Source organism: Anarhichas minor, unplaced genomic scaffold, assembly GCF_050575085.1.
Source record: "Anarhichas minor isolate MPS153535 unplaced genomic scaffold, ASM5057508v1 ptg000074l, whole genome shotgun sequence".
Lineage (NCBI taxonomy): Eukaryota > Metazoa > Chordata > Actinopteri > Perciformes > Anarhichadidae > Anarhichas > Anarhichas minor.
The window spans coordinates 7,808,525-7,831,797 of record NW_027466520.1 but is presented as its reverse complement, the minus strand read 5'-3'; the positions used below and the strand labels follow the sequence as shown (position 1 = coordinate 7,831,797).

General features: G+C 41.2%; 3 protein-coding genes and 1 long non-coding RNA gene across 6 annotated transcripts; 2 read left to right on the top strand and 2 right to left on the bottom strand.

Annotated features, from left to right (window-relative positions):
• Positions 1 to 232: 232 nt before the first annotated feature.
• Positions 233 to 10,853, bottom strand: mcmdc2 (minichromosome maintenance domain containing 2). Its single transcript, XM_076080913.1, has 17 exons — positions 10,757 to 10,853; positions 10,073 to 10,203; positions 9,927 to 9,986; positions 9,646 to 9,841; positions 9,378 to 9,500; positions 9,158 to 9,259; positions 7,878 to 8,006; positions 7,532 to 7,769; positions 7,240 to 7,445; positions 6,935 to 7,101; positions 6,329 to 6,508; positions 6,080 to 6,219; positions 5,548 to 5,657; positions 5,039 to 5,230; positions 3,427 to 3,579; positions 1,103 to 1,316; positions 233 to 773 (listed from the first exon to the last, which is right to left on the bottom strand). The coding sequence occupies exons 1-14, from the start codon at positions 10,851 to 10,853 to the stop codon at positions 5,064 to 5,066; spliced, it is 2,046 nt and encodes a 681-aa protein (XP_075937028.1). The 3' UTR covers positions 233 to 773; positions 1,103 to 1,316; positions 3,427 to 3,579; positions 5,039 to 5,063.
• Positions 435 to 1,227, top strand: tcf24 (transcription factor 24). The gene is made up of 2 exons (XM_076080915.1): positions 435 to 863; positions 1,105 to 1,227. The coding sequence occupies exons 1-2, from the start codon at positions 435 to 437 to the stop codon at positions 1,225 to 1,227; spliced, it is 552 nt and encodes a 183-aa protein (XP_075937030.1).
• Positions 2,589 to 5,010, top strand: LOC142937823 (uncharacterized). The gene is made up of 5 exons (XR_012949448.1): positions 2,589 to 2,700; positions 3,706 to 3,760; positions 4,038 to 4,087; positions 4,318 to 4,379; positions 4,766 to 5,010. It is a non-coding gene; the product is annotated as an uncharacterized LOC142937823 (long non-coding RNA).
• Positions 10,854 to 11,339: 486 nt separating the features above from the next.
• On the bottom strand, positions 11,340 to 21,841 carry sgk3 (serum/glucocorticoid regulated kinase family member 3). 3 transcript variants are annotated; one of them, XM_076080382.1, is made up of 17 exons: positions 21,613 to 21,841; positions 18,070 to 18,240; positions 17,882 to 17,965; positions 17,692 to 17,764; positions 17,470 to 17,545; positions 17,157 to 17,235; positions 16,847 to 16,896; positions 16,541 to 16,598; positions 16,137 to 16,220; positions 15,905 to 16,036; positions 15,239 to 15,351; positions 14,742 to 14,778; positions 14,201 to 14,287; positions 13,786 to 13,881; positions 13,481 to 13,636; positions 13,188 to 13,277; positions 11,340 to 12,267 (listed from the first exon to the last, which is right to left on the bottom strand). In XM_076080382.1, the coding sequence occupies exons 2-17, from the start codon at positions 18,157 to 18,159 to the stop codon at positions 12,097 to 12,099; spliced, it is 1,476 nt and encodes a 491-aa protein (XP_075936497.1). In that variant the 5' UTR covers positions 18,160 to 18,240; positions 21,613 to 21,841; the 3' UTR covers positions 11,340 to 12,096. The 3 variants fall into 3 exon arrangements, with proteins under 3 accessions (XP_075936497.1, XP_075936498.1, XP_075936499.1); XM_076080383.1 differs by having other exon boundaries at positions 21,618 to 21,841; XM_076080384.1 differs by lacking the exon at positions 21,613 to 21,841 and having other exon boundaries at positions 17,913 to 17,965; positions 18,070 to 18,222.
• Positions 21,842 to 23,273: the final 1,432 nt, after the last annotated feature.

Below are 23,273 nucleotides of genomic sequence, written 5' to 3'. Positions count from 1 at the left end.
TCAGAAACTGCGCAAATGAGTTTGTACACCGGACAGATGTCCGTATGTCACTGAATGAGCGCAAATTCTAATGTGTTTAGTGCAACTTTGGGCAGCTGTGTGTTCTGTCATTTTGCTTTTTCAAGTTGTGTTTGTTAGAGGATGAGCTTAAATAATGCCTGTTGAAGTGGAAGGAACATGCAATTTGACAGCAGACATTTTTAATAATTGACTGCACAAGACAACTTAAGTTATGGTTTAATAAATAAATGCAAAGGCAATAACTTATCTTAGAAGTAGGAGAACAGAGGATGCTGTATAGACGACAATAATAATAAATAAGTCGTTTTGTTAATCAGAACTTGATCTCAATAACACGTAACGGCCAGGTTCAACAACTAGAAGTGACTTGATGTTTTCTGATGTAATTCTTCAGGTCTGTGAAGTGCACCCCGATGACTGGAAGACAGACGCTCCGAATGGACGGCAGCAGTTGCTCCGGGGCGGCGGCGGCGGTGGACGACAGCCCTCCATCCAGTCCGAGCTCCAGTCCCAGTCCGGACGGTCCTCGCCGGGAACTCCAGCGGGCCAGGGGGCTCCAGACCGGCGGGCTCGGCGGCAGAGGGCGCCCGGCGGCGGCGAACGCGGCGCGGGAGAGGAGCCGGGTGCAAACCCTGAGAAGCGCGTTCCTGGAGCTACAAAGGACTTTGCCGTCCGTGCCGCCGGACACCAAGCTGTCCAAACTCGACGTGTTGATACTGGCCACCACCTACATTGCCCATTTGACTCGAACACTACAAGAGGAAGGCGAGGAGGGAGAGAACACAAAAAAAACAGACGCGTTACACTCTTTGAAAGGTGATGGCTACCTGCACCCAGTGAAGGTCAGTAACAGTAATCATAATAATAGTCATAATAATAATAATGGTGGGATATGTTATATGTTAATCTGTTATTGTTGTCAATTATGATTCAGTATTTTATTAAATTGTCACTGCTCTAATGCAAAAGATTTAAAGTTACTGAGTTAAGACATTTTCAAAGGATGCAACATCATCCTCTGAACTTCTCTTATTTCAGAGGGGGATTTGGGCTTTTATACTAACAAATGAAATGTCTTTACAGAAATGGCCCATGCGATCCAGACTGTACGTCGGAGCGAGCGGACAGTTCCTCAACATCACAAATCCTTCAGAGTCCGAGAACCAAGGCCCATCATCGTCCACCTCCCATGCGCGGCTTAAATAATTAGTATGAAAGCATTTCATATTGGCACGAGTCCATGCTGTTTACTCTGGCATCATGGCTGTAGATCTGATTTCACTTCCACTAAAGCCCTACAAATAGGAAAAAAAAACATTGTAAATTAATTTATTACGTGAATTGTATTGTATAAATTTTGAGAAAGCATACATTATGTTTGTTGTTATTTTGACTAATCCTCGTTGGCCTAGCGCCGTGCAGTTCCGCACATGTCGCAGGTATGATATTTCCACGGGGTAACGAGCCCGTCATGCTTGAGGTGTGCACTTTCAGTCGAAACATTTGCACTAAATGCATGCGTGAATAACTTAACATCTGTCATGTGAAGTGGTCTGTCAGGGAGTCGACAATGGAGGCTCTCCGTCTCGTCTTCCTTCTTATTTTTACATGCATGGTTGTAAATGTGTTTGTGAATAAATGACTTAAGTGAAAGACGACCAGTCTGCTAAAGTGTTGCCGATTATAGAAAATGTGTTTTGGTCGTTAGGAAAAATATATATATTATTGAAAGTCCACATAGATGTTCTAGTGGCATAATTTGTTCATTTATATTTATTATTATTATGCCGTGTTATTCAGGTATTTCCTGGCAATTTAAGGTTGTTCTTGTGATCGGAAAGCTGCTCTACTTATGTGACAATAGTCAATCAAATACAGCTGCTCGCTTGAATTCAAGGATGAGTAAAGAATTTAATTATTTGCAGCAAAATGACTGCACCTGACTGAATCTGCAGCAGGCCTTTTGGCTGAGTACGTCTGACTTTAGAGAGCCGAAACGATAATAAATATATAGCTGTACATACGGTAGTTTCAGCTGTGTTTATAGTGTCGCCGTGTTTAAGAAAGCAAACAATAATTACCTTTATTTGTACAGATTAAAGGCGTAAATATTAAGTAAATTAGCCTCTTCACATTTAAAGTTTTAACAATTTATCATTTCAGGCCAAGCAAAGGTGATATTAAGTTCTCTTTTTGACACTCAGGGGACGTTTGCTTAACTTTGACTTATTGATTTTAAGTTGCAGCTTCTTAAAATATTGATCACAACATCTTTAAGAGGAAACAAACTGGTATTTCTAGCCAGTTAGATGGAAATGAGGGAGGTGGATATACAAATTATTATGTATAGAGACCACTAGTGTCTGTTTTATCTGCAGAGCTGAAGAAAATAAAGCATCTGAATTTGTGATTCGTCGCAAACCTGGTGCCTCTATGTCAGATAATGTAAATGTATCTTAAATATGAGCGACAACTAAATATGAAGTGGCTGGTGCTGCCTCATAATCATTGCTCAGCTGTGCACTGAGTCACGTGACCTACGAGGCGCATTTAACAGAAGCCGGATCCGGAAGTCCCACCTCTTCCCTTCACGACACAACCATGAGCAGACAGCAGCTCCGCGCCGCTTCACGTCTGCAAACTAAGACGACTGCGGCAGGTTTCGTCTTCATTGCGAAGGTAAGGCAGTGATAAGATGACGTTACGAGTGTCCACAGCTGTGTTAATTGCATGTCGTAGACGCGGATTCGCAAGTAGCTGTTAACCGACCATTGCTTGTTAGCTAACAGCTAGCTAGCTCATGGCTCTGCCACGTGTGAGAAAACCGCGCAGCTCAACAGTTGACTCATAGGAGTCGTCATCGTTGCACAAACCAAACTTACGATTAAGTTGCATAATATTGCTCAAATACTAATACAAGTTTGACATTGCAAGTTCATTTGTTCTATTTAGTCTCGCAGCGTAGCGGTGAACTGTAACTCACGTGGATTTGGATGTCGACGTGTGCAGGGCCTGCTGTGCTGCAGTTAATTTCACACGTGTGTAATTAGCATACATCATGTAAAACGTTTCTTATCCTAACGGTATGTGTAGGTAAGTCCTGCAGCAATTAAACTAACTAATCAGTGACTTAAATACGTTGGAAATGTAATTTAGTCATACCCAACGCTACTAAGAAACCAGTTTCGAGGTCTAGCTATAGACGGCTCTCCTCTCTAAAGTAATGCAATTAATCATTCGTTCAGACAATTGCAAAGAAGAGAAAACCGCCCTCAGTGTCACTCAAGCTTTTTACAGCCCTGACCATATATGGCTGGTCAGGGACTTGCCCTCTTCCCATTAACTCCCTGGGGAAAGTCCTCATGGATCCCTCTGAGGACGTAAAGTCATGGCAGAGGTCCTGACCTGCTGTTGAACCCGGAGGACGTTAGCCATGCTCACAAGCTGTGTTAGCCAGGCGCCCTTTGACCTTCGGGTGATCAGTCATCTCTCCTCGATGTATCGGCTATTTCTTCAGTACATCTGACTCATGCAAGCTGGAAATCAATGGTGCGCTCCCTAGAGTAATTATTAGTGAGGTCTGGTTAAGTTACTGTGACAGACTTGACAAGCATTGTCATGAACATCAACTATAACAGACCGTATATGCAACTTTCTGACATGTATGGCTTTTCTTTATCATAGATCATCGCAGCAGATATCATAGAAGATGGCAAGTCTGATCCACGTGGACCGTAAGGTAAGCTTGGTAATTCTTGGTTGTGTTCTTAATGGTGTAGGTCAGTCCTGCTGCTGGAATAGTGATGACTTAACACATTTGCCGTTTACCCATCAGACAATAAGATGGTGAAACTGTGACTAACTGAAAAACCCAGTATAATAAGTCGGGACTGTTTGTTTACGAGTGTAATGAACAATCACCTTTTAGTGTTGAACCAAGATTACAGGATCAAATAATAAATTGGGCTTTGAAAGGACTGCAAATGATGAGTAGAATCTGTGTCCTCCTGTTACAGATGTGAAGTCACCACTGCCTACTACAGGTGTAGACCATGTGGACCTTAAGGTAAGCGTGGTAATTCTGGGTTGTCTTAATGGTATAGGTCAGTCCTGCTGCTGGAATAGTGATGACTTAACACATTTGCCGTTTACCCATCAGACAATAAGATGGTGAAACTGTGACTAACTGAAAACCCAGTATAATAAGTTGGGACTGTTTTTTGTTTACAAGAGTGTGAATTTGATGTGGATAGTGGCATGTAGTTATATTTAGGTCCTGTTTCTTTTTCCCTTCAGCTGCTTCAGAAGTCATGCTGTGGTCACAGGAGATGAACCTGATTTAATTCTGTGCTGATCAGGTGAGTTCTTGCTACAGCAGTCGTGTTGTGTGTTTATGCCACTGACAACATTGTTGTATTGTAAATAAGTTATTGAAAAACCCGGTCATTTAAGTGTCCTAAACTAACTGGCAAAAGTCAGACATGGCTGTGCCAAGTCTCAAATGATTTTCTAAACATTGAGTATTGGCAAGTCCTGCAGCTGGAATAGTGATGAGAGAACATTTGCCGTTTACCCATCAGACAATAGAATGGTGAGATTGTGTCTACTGAATTACCAGCTGCAGCCTCAGTTTTAGTCGGTCTTCCCAATGATCTCAATTTGACTGAACTAAAAGACAAAGTTGTGATGCCACAAATCAATGTTATCACTTGTACTAATTACACATTATCTTATTTCTTTGCAGGGTAATGGGGCCAGTTCTCGTGCCAGACGGTCAAATAAAGAGTTGCTGGAGCAGTTGGAAGAAAGTTTTTAATTAATAAAACTTTTCTTTAAGAAAGATGGCTTGACTTGATCTTTTTAAATTAGTTTCCCTGCATATCTTTTTTACAGCGTATAAAATTTGCATTCAATTCAAGGTGGCTGTGTATGCCTGTATTGATTCAGTCCACAGCTATGAAGGAATGAAAATAAATGCTATTTCATCAATTGGTTGGTATAATCTTGTGCTGCCTACCTGTATTGTTGGTCTTTGAGACGTCTTATTCCTCTGTGATGTATGCGCCTGCTCCTGGTGCGTAGGTGTAGATGAAGCGTAGGATGTTCTGGTGGAGCTCATCCAGGGTCTCGTCTCTCCTCTGCAAACCCTCCACGTCTCCCAGGTCACCAGGAAATACCGCGTCGGGTGGAATAACGAGCGCCGAGGCTCCTGTAAGAAGAAACAAACCACCGTTTGAAACTATTCTACCTAAAGCCCTCCATATTGCTTATTAACATACCAGGGCCAGCAAAAAACGACCATTAAAGAATTGGTAACGGTGTGTTTAACTTAAATGTAATTGACTTGGCTGTTTTATACACAAACACCATGCTTGTAAATGGGATAATCCTAGTATTAAAAGATTGAGATGGATGGGACATGTATCTAAATTTGTACAAACTGTAGGATGTGATTTCTAACTTCAGTTTATGTAATTGCTGTACTTGTTGGTTGTAAAATGGAGAGGGAGGTGATAAATATTGTACCATGCTTGAGAGTGACTGAGTTTTCACAGAGGAGCACAGCAATCACAGCATCCTCTTCCAGGACTTGTGTCCTGAGACATAACTTGCAGTGAGCCTCAGCCAATGAGATCCTTCAACAAAAAACATGAAAAAGTAACGTTTGAAGATTGCATGAGTAGCAATGTTTAGTTTTTTATATATGCAAATATGAACTCTGTAAAATTGTTTAAAAAAAAAGTACAATGGCAACAGATAATTGAAGTAATCAAACCCGGTAAATGTTATGAGATTTAAAGCTTGGCCTAGTTGAAAACCGATTTATTTTCATAGCTTCATATCCAAATAAAACAGATTTGTAAACATTTGTCATAACCAAATGAAAAATAGTCATCTGAGAGTGAGGTTTGGATGAAAGCTCCCCACCTAGTGGCTGATGGTGACATTACACTGGACAGGGACTCACAAGCTTGACATGCACTCTGGTTGTGGTAACAGACTGAATAGATGGAATATTAAAGCTGCATATATTCCATGTTTGCAGTAGAGTGCTTACAGCAGTTTGACAGAGGCCACAGACATCTTGACGCTCTGACTGTGTGTTCGGATTCTACGGCTGGCCATGTAGTAACCGTGGATTATTTTCTCTGCTCCGGGGCTGAGCTCCACCTGCACGCTCTGTGCATGAGCCACCAGCTGGAGGGCACAGAATCAAGGGCAGCAAGTGCAATTTAATGTCTCTGTACAAACACTTAAATAAAAGGCAGAGTTGTTATAATACAACAGCAATGCAACATGTGTTAACCTCCTGGTAGTCCTGAGAAGAAAACTCCCAGCAGGACGGGTAGCGGGGTTTCCCCGGCTGCACCGCCTGCTGGAGGGTGTGGACGGTCTGGGCCAGCAGGGCCTGCTCTCCCCCCACATCCCTGCACTGAATGACCAGGCCGAAGGCGTCTGCCAACTGAACTGGTACGGGACCCATTTCCTGCTCGCAAAGAAGAGACCGGGCATCGGAAAGCTGCGTAATGTCTAATGTGCGGTTTTACTGAGACAAAACTCTTAAGTGAGAAAGTAACCTGTATCTGAAACTTCTATTTGACAGTTTATACAGACTAGTGTCACCCTTTCACCTCCATGCAACAGAAGAAGGGCTCTGCTGTTAAGTAATGCTGTCTGGGCAGGGCACTTCCTTCAAGCAAAGTAAATTGTCTCAATTTCCTGTTTTGTCTGCACTATCTACAAACATCTGAGTTGAGTGAAATGGAACAGTGAACTCACAGTCTTACACCACACAAACGTAACATCCACTAACTCAAAAAACCTCAATGCAGACCTGGTATTGCACATTCAAACCACGTTTTAAAGAGAGCTATACAAAGGTAATAGAACACCATGTTGTGATTGAACCCACTGCTGTTCCCAGTATGGCGCAGTCTGCCCTCCCAGACCGCCGAGGGGCGTCCGTGGAGTCTGTGAGGGCCCAGAAGCTGCAGTGGACTGGAAAGGAAAGCTGCTGGTCAGCATCCTCCCCGTACTTCTTCCCTGGGATGAACACGGACACTGTGCAGCTCTCCAGAACTGAGAAAGAGTCAGAGGGAGGAAAAGAACATTGTACGAGTAGTTCACTGGCTATTTATGTGTTAAAAGAATTCATCCATGATATGAATTGTAACTAACTACTGCCATGATGTATTATTCATCTCTTTGGTGCTCTACCTGACTGAATGGCATCCAACCTTTCCTTTTTGTAACAGCCCAGATCTCCCAGCATGCAAATGCCACCCGTGGCTAGCAGGGCGGAGCCGGCATGGATGTTAGCAGTGCCCGCTCCGTGTTCGTCCCGGGACAGAGATGCAAACATCTCCGCCGAGGCCTGGTGCCTGACCCCGTGACGCGCCAAGCTCAGGCTGTATGTCATCAGTCTGGCACAAAGACACGGCAACATGGACGATTAAAAAACGATTACCTAAGGGGGTCGCAAAGTCGGGTCACGTAGGACCACGTTTACCTGTCTAGTATGAGAGTGTCAGCGGTGACAGCTAGCAGGTCCAAATTGTGAAACGTGTCTTTTGCGTCCGCTCTGTTCTGCACCAAGCTGAGCAACAAGCTCAGCTTCAGGGTGTTGTAGAGGCCCGGAGGAGCCACGTCCAACCCGAAGCAGTGAGCCACGACGGCAGAGAACCTCCAGCGAAGACCGGCCGTGGCCTTCAACAGCTGCTGGAAGCTGGCGCTGACTTTATGGGGATCTGTAGAGTCGTGAGACACGGCAGATGTTTTGTTAAGATTCACACGTTATCAGTACGCCTTTGGGTGGTGTTTCTGTGGATATATTATGAGACAATTTACTGCCATACACTCTGGCTCCCACGGTTGGACGCTGTTCGCCTCTACACTCCAGGTGATGCCGCTGCACTGCTGCACATGCGCAGGAATGCCCAACACCCGGTAGAGTCGACCGATTCTCATTGAATTGCACAGCTCATCTGTACGAATAGGGGGAAACAAAGCAATAGAAAAAGGGGTTGTTCAGTGCTGTCTGGTGATTATTGAAGAAACATGCATGCCACCTACAAACCACTGCCAAGAGAAACACAGAGCGAGGCCTTCAGAACAATGATTGCTCTGTGTAAGAATTGCACGGCCAGCTAATGAGTGTTCCTTGCACTTATTAACATATATGTTTAGTAACGGGAACCTAGTGTATTAAGTTCCTCTACAGGACTGGGTCAACAGAATATGTTAATCCATGTGCTGAGATTTGCTCGGCTCCCAGGGGTGCTGGCTTGACAATGTTATTAGAGGGGACAGGAACACTTAATATCCCACCATGAGGCACTGTGTGCACCAAAAATCTATTTATTTGAACTCTCCCCCACTAAGTTTGTGCTCCAAAGTGAGCCTCATTTAGAAAAGCCGGAGAAAATTAATGACAAACCTCAATATGTCTGACTGTGTGTAAATATAAGCTATTACAACCTCATTATTCAGCATGGGGAGTGACTATAATGGATGAGGAAATGATTTTTACAAACAAATAATACCCTTTGAAACGTTGAGGATATTAATCTACAGTACAGTACCTCCTTTAAGATGTTGACTCGCAAATGAAAACTGAGCCCTTTAACCCAGTTAAACTAAAAAAAGTCTCATTGATTCTATGCTATGCAAACAAACTGGTTGATGGACAGCCTCCATCTATCTCCATATACCACTGTCATTGCATTTAAAATATCTCTTAAATGTGACAGGGATGGCTATTCATACTCCACCAGAGGGAGATCAACTGATTTAGTGCTGTTTAGTTCAGAAGTTGTTCAGGAAAGTAGTCATTGTCTTGTGTTCTGCAGCTAAAAGGTGATTTGATGCCAAAAAACACAAACAAATTCAAGTCCTGTTTGAAAGAGCTGATCAGAGGTGAACGTTATAAATAGCTTATTACACACTGCTGTTTGTAAGGAAGGTATTAGGCTAATAGCTTTGTTTCCTCTAACATTGAATGCGGCTACACAGCAATCAATCTATTTGTTGGCTGTGTGACATTGTTACAGGGGACATTATTACGCAATTATAGTGGAGCAATATTTGAGCAATATGAAGCCAATACATTCAGTAATCTTGTGTGACGCACACCTACCTCTGAGAAACAGGGTGACGGACTGGTACCTGAGTGAGCTTTGCTGATGGGCACTTAGAGCATCCAGCGCTTTGATGTGGATCAGCTCCACAAGCTGCTTGTCTGTCTCCACAAAGACACATTTGCAAAGATAGTAAATTATAACAGTGCACACAGTTCCCTTTTGAACTCGTGTATGAATTCAGACATCTCCTGCGACATTCGGAGGCATCGCTCTCACCTCCCAACACTCTGAATTTCACGTCCTCTTTCAGTGGGGAGCTGCACATCATGCAGCTGAAGTCGTTTCTCACGGTGGCCGACTCTGTGGCTCCAGGTGCATGGACGCGAATGTGGTGAAACCCTAGAGTCAGCATCCAAGAAATTAAATCAAATGTGAATCCAATTTTTAGGAATGCCAGTTTGTCTGATTGCTTGAAAAACATAACATTTTTGTGTGTACACAACCAACCGACTGTGATCTTTAACATTAGGATGAACAGATGTACCTGTAGAGCAGGGACATTCATCATTGATGCAGAGGAACCTGGCCCCCTGGGTGTATTTCGTGACCCTGGTCATGGCGATGGCCAGGCCCTCCATGGAGACAGGCCTCATGGGCCCGTGGCCACGAGGAAAACTACAAAGGTCCAACGTGTACTCGGGGAATGGAGGCAGATGTGTCAACTTCAGAATCACATTCACCTCAAAGGAAACAATCATAGGACACATTATTACAGAGTCAAAGCCAGTGGGGAAGGAAGAAGGTAGTTGCCACATGTATTCATACCTGACTCTCCGTGTGTATTTTTTCAACAAGTGAAAGTGTCTTTATGGCCAGGAAGCATACCTGAATGAGGAATTAGGCAATTGTAGTTAACCTTACAGTAAAAGTTGACATTTCATTGTTAGCTAGCTCACTCAGTTTTCACTTACAGACTGAAACAAAGCTGTGGCTCCTAGAGGATCACACAGGACACGGTCACCCAGTACAGGATCCACCTCTATCACATCAGAAGGATTCACACTGATACAAAACCTATAGACTGCCTCAATCTGGTGGGTTTCTGGAAAGGAGGGGCAAAAGTGAGCAAAGTTGAATGACTAGCTTAACATTCGTAGTAGTGGTTCTAGCTTATGTTCTCTGTAATATTGTAAAACTTTAATTTTATATAGGTGGAGGCTTCACCTATAGCCCAGTTGGCTTTTTGCCTCTTCCTGCACTGTGATATTCATTTATCTCTGTTATGTTTGTTTGTTTTATTGTTTGAATTGTGCAAAATAAAAAATAAATAAAAAGAAAATAAACTATTTTTAATTTAGCTTGTAAGGTTAAAAAACATAATTGCTGTTAGCTCACATCAGCTTAAAGTCAGCTAACGTTAGCTAAAAGTCAGCTAACGCTAGCTAAAAGTCAGCTTAAAGTCAGCTAACGCTAGCTAAAAGTCAGCTAAAAGTCAGCTAACGCTAGCTAAAAGTCAGCTAATGCTAGCTAAAAGTCAGCTAACGCTAGCTAAAAGTCAGCTAATGCTAGCTAAAAGTCAGCTAATGTTAGCTAAAAGTCAGCTAATGTTAGCTAACGCCAATTGTGTTAGCTGTCTTTCATCGAAGCAGGCCTACCGTTTAATGGTTTACAATCTTCGGCCAGTTTCTGGAGGCCACCGCTTCTGTCTAAATAGATCAGAACTGATTCTTTTAAGGACAACATGTCAGACATTTTAACCTCAATGATAAGAACGTAGTATTCTGCTATAAGCGAGAATGACGACGTTTGATGACCATCTTTTGGCGCGCTAGCTTCAACCACGTTGCTGTGATGACCACTCAGCAGATATGATGCGATTAAATGTAATAATTTAATAATGTATTAGATAAAAACAAATCTTATACTTGTAGTTGTTCAGTTCACATGCAAGGTTCTCAGTCCTTCTCAAACTTTAATATTTTTCTTATTGAAATAAATTTGTACAGATACATTATGACAAAGAAAAATGAACAACATGGTTATATTATTGTTTATTTATTAGGTATAGATTCCTTTTATATTTAATTGACTTACTTTGATTGCCATCTACCTCTTTTACATATTTTAATTTGTGTAAGAACGTCGACCTGCTGCATGTCTGTTCACAATGTTCAATTAAGACAAAAACAAAGTTATTGCAAAATCTAAAATTATGATTAAATACACAGACACTCAAACTATTTTTCTTTGATATATTTTATTACTGTGCAAGAGTATAAGCCTACTTAATTGTCAGGCGAAGCAATGCATTGTGGATTTTAAATTTCTGCAGTTAAGAATAAATGTGTTGAGGCAAAGAATAGCAAGAAAATAAACACAAACAATCCAATAAAAAAATGCACTCAATATTTAAAGACAAACAGAGGTAACAAAGGAGTATAAGACATTTTTCTTTTTCTTTTTACAAATGTGACCTATAAACCAAAATGCTTTACTCAGCGGTCTCTCAAGTAATCCCTATTTCCAGCTTTGTTAAAATGAATACGATACATAATTATATTTTTTACAGTAATTACATGGACAAACATACTTCCATCTGACAGTCAAATGGTGTGATTTTAAGTCCAGTGAATTGTTCAAGTTTTTCAGAAAACTGCTTATTGATTTCATTTAAGGGACAAATTTAAGGCTTTATAAAAGGCTCATTTTAGAAACCACCAGATATAACATTAATAGAGGTTGGCTGTCCTTAATTCTTAAAAATATCATCTGTCATGTATATTTATAATATATATATATTTATATAAATACAAATTGGTAAAAAATAAAGACTTTTCTGGCACTCTTTGTTCCAACCAAAATATGTTTTAAGTACGGTTCCGTCTCAGCTGCTTGCTTTGGCTTCATAGAACAAGTTATCCATGGTATAAATTCTTCCCTTTAGTCAAAAGAAGTTACGATGGTTAAGGCAACCGAGGACCTCACTGGGAATGTTTCATAGGAAAGAGTCATCAGGAGCTGGGGCATAAGAGAAGCCCACAAAGGCATCGTCGGCCTCCATTACACTGGCGTTGACTATGGAATAGTCTTTAGACCAGCAGATGGAGTTGGGGACCATCTCATCTGTAAACTCAGGATCAAAGTTTGAGATGTCACAGTAAGAGCTCTGTAAAAACATTGGGGGGAGAGGGAAGAGAACATGGGTCATATTAGGGTTCATGGAATAAATACAAATCAAACCACACATGTGTATTCACAAAAATGACTTAATTTGATAACAAAACAGCAGTTACAACTTGATTTTACAAAGTGCTTTCAAATGGGATAAAGCAGTTTCTATGATAAATTAATTCCACGTTCAACTTCCCAATTCTTCCATGTGTGCCAGACTATGTCAATTACATCGAAGAGGAATGTGGGGTGGATATTATTTAGTGGACACACAGGAGCCCTGGTTTGAGGGAATATGGGTCTAAGGATGACAATGCTGTGAAAATATGTAAAATACCTGTCCCTTTATAATTGTACTGTTGCACTGTATGCCAATTAAAATAAATAAAAGGAGCCAAATATATGTAATAAATAGTCATTCAAATAAAGAAAGGAAGAAAAAAATAAGTTTTAAAACTTAAAAGAGAAAACTTCACAACATTACTGAAATTAAGTCTATAAAAAGAATTACTTAATTTGGCATTTCCACTGTTAACTTGAAACACCTGTGAAAATACAGTGCAGTCAAATATAATAGGCCGTTTTCACAGCTGTAATTGATGGTTTAATGTGTCACAGCCATTCCAGTAAGCCTGCATGCACAATACCAGAGCCCTGACCCACCTGTATGGAGCAGGGCCATAATTAATGTTATTAATTACACCTGTGTGTATCCTGCAAGGGCACGTCAAAATGCGGCTGTGAAAAGGGCCTGCAAAGAGGTTTGTCATGTTCTGTTTTTGTTGAGAGTATCAGAGAGTTGCTCATTCAAGTCTTTGGTTCAAACCAGGAACATATATGACAGACTTCAAAAGTCATGGTACTGTAAAATACCTGTATGGTTCTGATTTTTGGACAAGAAACAAAAATATTTACCACATTTGGCGTGAATGGGGGCGGGATCTTCTTCTGTTCGAGGTCCTCCCAGTTGATGGAGGAGAAGAAGCTGTGTGCTTTGATCTCATTCTGAAAATGTAGAATAAAAAAAACATTATTATTTTATTCATAGAAAGTTAGTTGATTAAAAGTCAATGACTGATTATCTGTAATGCATTAGTAGCTGTGACGTGATGGACACCGATTGGCCACCAGAGGGAGCCCAAACCTTGTGCTACACATGAAGCGTCTGTATCTGAGCAGTGTTAGCAGGCTGAACAGTTCCCACTCACAAAGTCATCCCGAGACCCCAGTCTGTATGTGCCTTCTTTCTCCAGCAGGCCCTGGAGGAGAGACCAGGCGGCGCTGGACGCACCAGCACGCATCACCAACGGCTTGTGGAGGATGTTGTCGTACATTTCATGCGTGTCCCGGCTGTAGAACGGCGGCTAGGATATGAAAGAAAAAGAGACGAGTAGAGGCTCGTGAGCGAGTGTGATAGTACAATGAGGTGCTCTAACATTAAGCGCTAAAAGAAATGGTAATTTGCTGCAGTTTAGGATATTAGGAAAAAAGTGTGCTCAGAGTAAAAACTCACCAGTCCAAAGAGCATTTCATACAGCACTGAACCCAGACACCACCAGTCCACTGTGTTATCATACGGCTGCTTCCTCAGGACTTCTGGAGCCAAGTACTGGTCAGAAGAAGCACACAAACACAATACTATAACGCAGACATTTCGCTTCTGGCTGAAGCTACACCAACCAAATGTATATCATCTATTACTGCTCATGAATGCCTATTTTGCTCTCTGGAAAGGGTGACTCATAGCCCTACACAGGCAGCAGTATAGCCTCAAGAAGGACTACACTCATACTTTAATCATTAACCACACTACGTTCCAAAGACTGTTAATGATTATTACACCTTTTGACACAGAAGGTGAGACTTCTTTGGAACGCCACCGTTGCAAAATTGTTACATGTAAACAATCAAATCAAAGGCTGCAATACCTCAGGCGTTCCACAAAATGTAGTGGTGGTGTCTGTCTGCGAAATGCCTTCCTTGCACAATCCGAAGTCCGTCAAAATGATATGCCCCTTTAAAAGAGAGGACACACACACACACACACACACACACAGAGAGAGACGGTTTTAGACAACATGTGCCGCACAAGCAGCTCATTATCCCCGGGGACTGAGGATTCTATTGTTGCCCCGGAATGTTGGCTGCAGTGTAGCTCAGTCAGTCCCATTCACCGTTCCCTCACTTTCTCAATAAGGCCAGGCAGGGAAATCATTACCGAGACCTAATCCAATCACACGCATTCTGTCCAGCTGGAACTGGAAATGACACCGGTGGTACAAACATGACCGGAGGAGAATGGCATTTGTGCTGTAGAGTCTTAAATGAGTGTTGTATTGTCCAATGTAATATCAAACTTTAAGTAAGTAGGTGCTGTGCCATCCAGGTGTATTCAAGATAAATGACTGCTATAGTGATTATATATCAATTACAAAGCATTGTACTTGGTTAGATAATAGGAATACTCACTTCATGGTCAAGGAGGATGTTTTCTGGCTTCAAGTCTCTGAATGAAATTAACACAAATAAATGAATTTCAGTAAATGAGACACAGGTACAAAAATGACCCCATTGCAACCCTATATCCCTAATTTATTATACATATTTTACTTTAACTATTAAAATATACATTTATTTATATTGTAGTCCCTGTATGAAGATCTAAATGCTGCTTCAAGCACATCTCTATAATGTCAGGAATATAAATCTTGCAGATAACAAAACAAATAAATAAATAATAAAAACACACCAAGTCTAATTGTAGAGTGTACTTTTTGTTTTCAGGTCGTTAAAACCCCCTAAAAAAAGTCTGCTATGGCCTTGAAGACTCATTGTCATGTGGGTGAGGCCAGCATGTGTCACACACATATAACAAAAACAGGATTAAGGACTTTTTGACCACTGAACACATACACATGTCCTGTTACTGAAAAAACACTCCTAATTCCATGTTTGATTAAACAAACCTGTAAACAATGTTGAGACAATGCAGGTATCCCAGTGCACTTGCCATCTCAGCAATGTAGAACTTTGCTCTGGGCTCAGGGAAGGTCCGCTCTTTTTGAAGATGGAAGAAAAGCTGGAATAAAAAAAAAAAAGTGATTATTGGAATGAATTACATGGTAACTGTACTGTAGGACTATGTACCACAATGAGGGCAGAAATCCAATATTTAAACATGATGTGACAAAGATACTTTAATGTCTGCAGTGCCTTTTTAATGTATAAAATAATACCTTTTTAATCTCCACACAGAAAGCGTAAATATTGATCTGATTTCATTCACATGTTACCGGTCTTTGTAGTTCTCTTATTCAGAAGGGAAAGGTTTACTGGATGCAGATCGTAGTGAGTCACTCTCACACAGTCAGTCACACATGGCAGCTTTAAAAAGGCCGATCACGCTTGATGAGATGTACAGAGGAAGTCACACTCGGTGTGTCTTCAGTGATGTCGTGATCTCTGGGGGGGGGGGGATCTTCACACACGTAGGTGTGCTAACCAGCAACAGTGCTGCTCTTATTAAAGCTACGTCATACAAACTTCCTGTATTACTGCAATTCTCAGCATCTTCTCGAACTCATGACTCATTTCTGCGCGAGCACATTATTCACAAATCCGAAACGACTCACTTCTCCTCCATTGACAAAATCCAAGACGAAGTACAACTTGTCTGTGGTCTGGAAGGAATAATGGAGCCCGACCAGGAAAGGGTGTTTCACATTCTTCAGCAGCACGTTGCGCTCAGCCATGATGTGTTTTTGCTGATTGGGAGGAGCGATTAAGTGATTAATTAAAAGAATTACAATTCACACGTGCCTGGAGTATGGATAGAGTCAGGGTCATATTTGATGGGAGAGTTACCTCTTTTCTGTTGAGGATGACCCTTTTCTGTAAAACCTTGACAGCATAATACTTTTCATCATGTTTTAGTTTTGCAAGGAAAACCTGCATCACAAGGAGGAAGAAGGCAACATCGCATCAACAGTTTAAACAGTTTAAAGCTTAGTTATTCCAGATCTGATTCTCACTTCTTACATGGAAAGGTCAGCACAAGCAGAACTAAAACTATTTGCTCCCCCAATAGAAAAAAACAACAACACAGAAACACTTCTAAAGATAACTAATGTAATAATATATGTATAACAAAAATATATTGAATAGAACTATTACATTCAACAGTTAATCTAAACAGATCATAGATTGTGTTTTCTCTCTGAGATGAACAGAAAGCAACTGTACTTTCCATTATTGTGTTGTTCACGTACCTTCCCAAAACTCCCCTTTCCTATGACTTTTAAGAAGTCGAAGTCTGTGGGCTTGGCCCTGAAATGAAAAGCACAGCACGTTCATTACAGTGCATGTAAAAATGATTACACGATGGCAAGGTTCATAAAAACAGCGGGACGGCTTGTTAAAGCGTATTTGAGTAAATAGAAAACAATCCGAGGGATTGTCGTGCAGCAGCAGGACAGATTGCAAATATGTGAGTGCAAATACAAATATAACATGTAAATATATCAATAAGTTGTAAATATACACAATGCCATAAAATATAACCAGGTTGAACATACTGTGGATTTCCAGAGGGTCCCAGGTTGATGTTTCTGGAGGTAGAGTTGTTCTGTTAAACAGCAGAGAAAATATTTTCTATATTAGATGTAAATACCGGCCAAAGACTCCTTTATCTGAGCTACAATAGCAACATAAGGGACATTTGTTCACTATCTATAATTAGTCTAGATAGACTGTTAGTGGTAGAAGACCTATCGACTACATCTGGACGATCCAACACACAAACTGAAAAGATGTAGTCAGCAGTAAAACTAAAACATACACGTAGAAAAACAGATATTGATCCATCAGAATTGGTTGCTAATTTACTGATTTGTCATCTTCGTCCTCAGAGGCGTCGGAAAAGTTTTGCATTTTGTCCATCAGCAGAAAGGTCCTCACATCTGGCCTGTGAAGGTGAAGAGGGACCAAGACGTGAAATAACAGAAATAAAGTGACATCAGCAGGTAAAGCGTGACAACGCAGAACACTCTCCGTCTTATTCAAATCTAACTCACGCCGAGTGTGAAGCACGGCGAAACAAATTTCATCTCATTAGGTTTTTTTTTCGGATTCAGATGATTGAACCCATTCAAAGTACAGTGTGATGTAATGCAGTGACTGTGAGAACTGAAACACTCACTGGTTGCAAAGCTGAGGGTGTGAGACAAGTCGCTTGATGAACTCATGCAGCCCTGCTCTCCTTTGCTTGATGAACTCTGTTGATGCAGATGCATACACGGTTTAAAACATACAATCAAACACTATAGCAGCATGGATCAAAGCAAAGAAAACTGCATTTATTCTATTTAAAACATCAGGTATTGGGATTCTGTCATAAATCAGCCTTTGTGTGAACACTCACCGGGGTCAAAATTGTCCCCAAATATCCTCTTGGCAGGAATTTTCAAGTTCATAGCTGGGAACTGTTTCCTTAACTGCATTATGAGAGAGCGACAACGTGAACAGCATGTCACAAAAGCCAGTGAATCGAAGACTACGGGAATGTTAAGTGACATGTGATGTGTTCGTTATGACATGAATCCACCACTCACTGTGTTGTAGAGTTTATCAAACTCTGCATACCTCCTGAAGACGAACCATTCCTGTTGTCCAACATTAACTATTACTTTGTAAACCTGAAAAAAAAGGGCAAAGAAAGTCCATGTAAACACATGCTAATATAGTGAGTTATTATAACATTTACAGACTGACAAACTAGACACTGGATTTTTTCACGCACGGTGTAACGCTTTTTCTTGTCCATCTGCTCGTTGTGGCAGGGTATGCTGACGTTGGGTTGACTGGACTGCTCCTCCATCTTATGGGGCATTTAAAGGGGCAACTTCCGGAAGCAATGTGTCCTCCTCAGGGTGAGACTTCAAGTATACAGCTGGCCCATCATGGGTCACTTCTGCAGAGGAGAAAAAGAGAACACACCACTCTGTTATTGAGGAAGTGAAACTGGTGTTCTTCTTGCTCTCTGCACATTTAAAGTCTGCACACCTGATATGATAACCGTTTATCCCAGAAGCGATTGTTTTAACTGTTATTTATATGGTTTTCAACAAGTTATAATGTCACATGTTGGTTTTAATACCCCCCCTCCCCCCTCCTTCCCCTCCCCCTTTCTAGTCTCTATCTGCAGACTCTTCTTCAGTATGTGATGGCACACACAAGCCACCAGCGCTCATTCATGCACACACAGACACAAGCTCTCCTCCATGCTGGGTCCGTGACATTCTCCCGGGCTCCGGTCAGTAGAAAGGTATTTTTAAATAACCTTCCGGTGGTCTTTGAAGCTGGAGTTACACAGAAGGTTAAGAGTAAGACCCCCCCGGAGTCGCTCTTCCACGTTGAAAGAGAGACATAAAAGTCACTGCTGAGGTGCAGGTAGACTCCTCCGCCTCACAACAGTGTGAACAAAAAGGTCAAGACCTCGGTGTCCTGAAGGTGGAGAAGCAGACCTGAGGACATGATTATGTGGAGGGTAAACACGGTGTGATCTGAATAAATCACACACACACACACACACACAGATGCATATCTCCTTTCCTTCATCGTGAGTTATCTAACTGGGTCCGTTTATTTGAATACAAAGCCCTTTGTCCGCGGCCCTCACTGATTCATTGTGTGTCGTTGGTGAGCTCAGCATAGTTTGTTCGGTAGTTTTTGTCTTTCCAAACCGCAACCGTTGTCACCGCCGTGTATGTTGACAAAACCTGCGTTGAAGCAACGTTGTCCTGCTGCACATTGCTCTTGAACGCATCCCGAGGAGACATCTCATTCTGCTCACGTTGGGCTGAGGGTCCCTCTTTAAAATGCATGTGTGCGATCGGAGGGACCTTCAGGCCCTCTTCATCACTCGCCTCTTCTTTCTCTTTTCTTCCTTTTTAACTTTCTTTCACTTTCCACAAAGAGACCAATAACATTAACCGTTTCTCCATCACAATTGTCTTTAATTTGACTTGTTTCATTATTTTCTATATTAATATTATAAATTGTTTATATGTGTAGCGCAAAGAAAGCCCATCACCATGTCTTAGAGCGCGAGTAGACACCTTAAAACGTCTGTCTTGTTGGTTCATTACATTATTTTGTCAACAGACCGATCACTCGAGTAATAGTTTACGCCCTTGTCAAAGCTATATCTTCACTAGCAACATGCACATGATACACGTTGGCTGTTGTTACCAGGTGACCAGGAAACAGTCCCACAGCTTTGTGTGTTTAAACCTGTGCTCGTGGTTTGTTGTGGCTGGTGAACATGAACACGGTTGGATATTTCCCAGAGCTGCAACACATCTGTGCGTGTTTTCAAGGTGAACACACTCTCTATGTCACTGGATGGGACCCGCTGTTTAACATTCCAGAAATAGTTTTGTTCAAGGGAGAATAAAGCTAGAACTATCTTTGCACAACTTCCATTTTCAGCTGATACGGCTTCTCCTTCATATGGAATGCTGCCGCTCACCACACCCACTAACGCACAGCTTGGGAAAGGCATAATGGAGTATGAAAAGGAACAAGACTAATGTTAAGCACATTCTCTGGCCGCAGTTTAAGCCCTGCGCTCCCGTGACGACATGATTTAGCTTGTGCCGACAGGCGCAAATACAGCGGACTACTACTACAGGATCAGAAATAGCAGTTCTTCCTGCTTAGCTCAAAGACACATCCTTGCCTGTGGATATCCTATGAGGATGTTGAACATATATTTTTTTTCTGTGTGTATGGTTGCGCATCATGCATGGCAAGCAATTTTAGCGAGAAAAAACAAAGCCCTACGATGTTAAATCAGATTTGAAAGCTCAATCGGGTATTTATCCACTGATAAACAGAGGAATACAGAATACAGGAATGAGAATAGGAAGACAACCTACTGCAGAGGAGCTGTCAATTATAACCTTTATTATGACCTGGTACTTTTAACTTTAAAAAAGTGAAATTTGACAAAGTTTGGACGCGTGTCAATCTGTAACGTGTGAGATGAAACTGAATAACGTGAACATTATTCTAGACGTATCTCATTATAATGCAACGGAGACCGGTCTCTGATTGAGGAAGGATGCAGCTGGAGGCGTGCGAGGGGCATGAACTCAGTCAACCTCTGTGCGTGCAACCGACCTCAGCATCTGGACAAACTCCTAACCTGACCCGACCGTCCAGACAGCTCACCGTCTGCGAAGCTGTAGCGCTGACGAATCAGCTCGAGCACTGAAAATGACAATTCAAAGAGATCAAGCTGATTCAGCAACTTATCTGCGAATCAGGTCTACATACAGATGCGTCTCGCCATCTTTCAAAAACGTGAAAAAAATGTAAAAACCAAGTTCTTAATAGACACCCGTTACATCAATGAACCAGTTTTGAACCTCCCAAATAATTACAAGCAGAAAATAAGCAGGTTTCCACAAAACAGAGTTGAAATATTGTCAACGGAGAACAAGGATTATCAAGGATACATCCCTCTTGTCAGTATACACACATGCTAAATGGGTCATTATGTAATAGCGTCAGAGGAGTAAAAACACTCCCATGCACACCACCCAACTTATAAATGCCTGGGTGCCACTGTCCATACCACACAGCTGACTCAACACCCAACGTGGGGATTCTGTTGACAACCAATGAGGTCTCTGACACATCATCTCTAAGGCGGAGAACAATCATGGGGGAGGAGAACATGTCCCTGGAACACCGAGAAGGCCTCGCCTAGTTCAGCTTACTTATGGCTGATCCGTTTGGTAAACTTTCACCTGAGGCCGTGTGCGTGCTCACACTGGGAACTTTGTTTTGTTTTTGTTTCTTAATCTCGGTGCATATCACGTGTATTACAGGAAAAAGCAGACCGTCTCCTGCCAAGGAGAGAACAAAACGAGCCTGAGGAAGGAGCTGAACACACACACACACACACACATACAAACACACACACACATAAAATACCGTCACGAAATGAAAGGTTAGACATGCTCCAACGATGGAATACAAACTGTAAACAACAAAGTGCGTTAGCTGACTTAACTTGGTTTAAGTTATTTAGCTTCGGCTAAACTTCTGCTTAGTTAGTGTTATCTTAGAGCAGATAAAAAAGAAGTTAATGTTGTTTAATAGCGAACAGTCATCATTTTACTACTAACGTTACCTCCAAACAACGTTTGGTTACTTATATTGTTACTTGAGTTTCGTAAGGTAACGTTAGGTAGTGTTAGTTTTTGTCTTACAGCTAGGCAATGTTAGCGAAACGAGAACAAGGTAACGTAACGTTTCCATGAACATCACGTACCTTACAGTATTTTGGTGCGTTGTTCATCTATTTCCGTAGGTCCAGTGAGGCTTTTTCGCTCCACACCATTTAAACTGTCGGTAAAACGAACGTTGTTCCAGTTTCGATTCGGTAAAAAGCCCCTAAAGCCTCAAACTGAATGTGAATGTTCTTGCTGTCCATAAGCGTCTGTCAAGTAAGTGGGGGAAGCAGGAAACATCAGTCCTGCTTGGCCGTACAAAGTTCCAATGAAATTTGTCACGGGACTTCTCAACTGCAGCCACCATCAGGCCGGACACAATATACCAGTGCACTTCCGGTACTGCATTTCAAAATATAGGTAGAGAACGTTGCTCATACATTTACTTCAGCACTAAAATAAAATGTTTAGGTACCTGTACTTCAATTTCCATTCCAGTAATTAATGCATACATATTATCAGTCCAATGGTTTGATAATAGTATAACCTTTACTGCACAATGTGTTTTATTTTTCATTCTTTGCGTACATCTTTGTGTTCATACTTCTATCTATACTATTGCGTAAGTAATATTTCGAATCCCGGACTGTTTATTATTATTATTATTATTATTTATTATTTTTATATTTTGGGATTACTGCTTTTACATAAATGGTAAAAAGTAGAGTACACATTCCTCTAATGATGGCTGGATCAACCCACTTCAACACTGTGTATTGTGTATGTATGTTGTTATTTCAAAGTACACCAATTAAACAGATTTATATAGGAATATGCACCATGTGGGCTTAAATAAATAACATGTTCAAAGACACAAGGCCCATCCGAACCTCAGTATTTGGTAATAATGTAGTCCCTGTGTAAAGGCCCTTGTCTGAATTGATCTGGGGTGATATTGTAATTGGTGGTGCATATACAGACAAATCTGACGTTGATCAAAAATACCCCAAAACATACTGAACCCGAGGCTTTAAAGAGAGTCTGGGTGAGCCTATCTGGTAATCCACCCCTGTCAATTATATACATTTTTACGTTTCAAGTGAAACACAATTGATGTTTTATCAAATTTGTTTAGTTTTGTAGTACGTTTATAGTATTTGTATAAGGCTGACTACAGAAAATCCCAGCCGTTTAAAAAGGCTTTTGATATTTCTCATATCTTACACTGTGTTTTTTATTTTACTTTTTAGAAGCATAGTAAGTAAGTTCCGGTCTTGTTGTGGTTGACTTAACACAGCTACTTTAAGACTCAGGAATGACAACATTGAGAAGTCGAACGGTTCAACAGTGTCACCTACAGGTAGACAGACAGGACAAGCCTAATATACCCCCAGAAAAATAAATGAAAATATAGAATTTAGGATGAAATGACAACATTAGAATTATGATAAAATGATTATAGAAAAACAACAATTAATTAATGCCAAGTGACGAGTTTAAGATCTCAGACTTATGAGATATGAATTATGTACTTCATATTTTGTCAAACGAAAATGAAGTTTAATGTTCCTGTGCTGAGACCTGAACTCTGTTTAGTAGTATTCGTTGTGAAAATCCATACAGATGCATTGCACCACTTACCCCAGTCCCGAGTCCACTTACCTGCTTGGAGCTGATGGTGCGCAGACCAATAATAACCAGAGATGTTGTGATGAGTTGAAACGGATATAGCAATGTATGAACAACATGTAACATATGAACA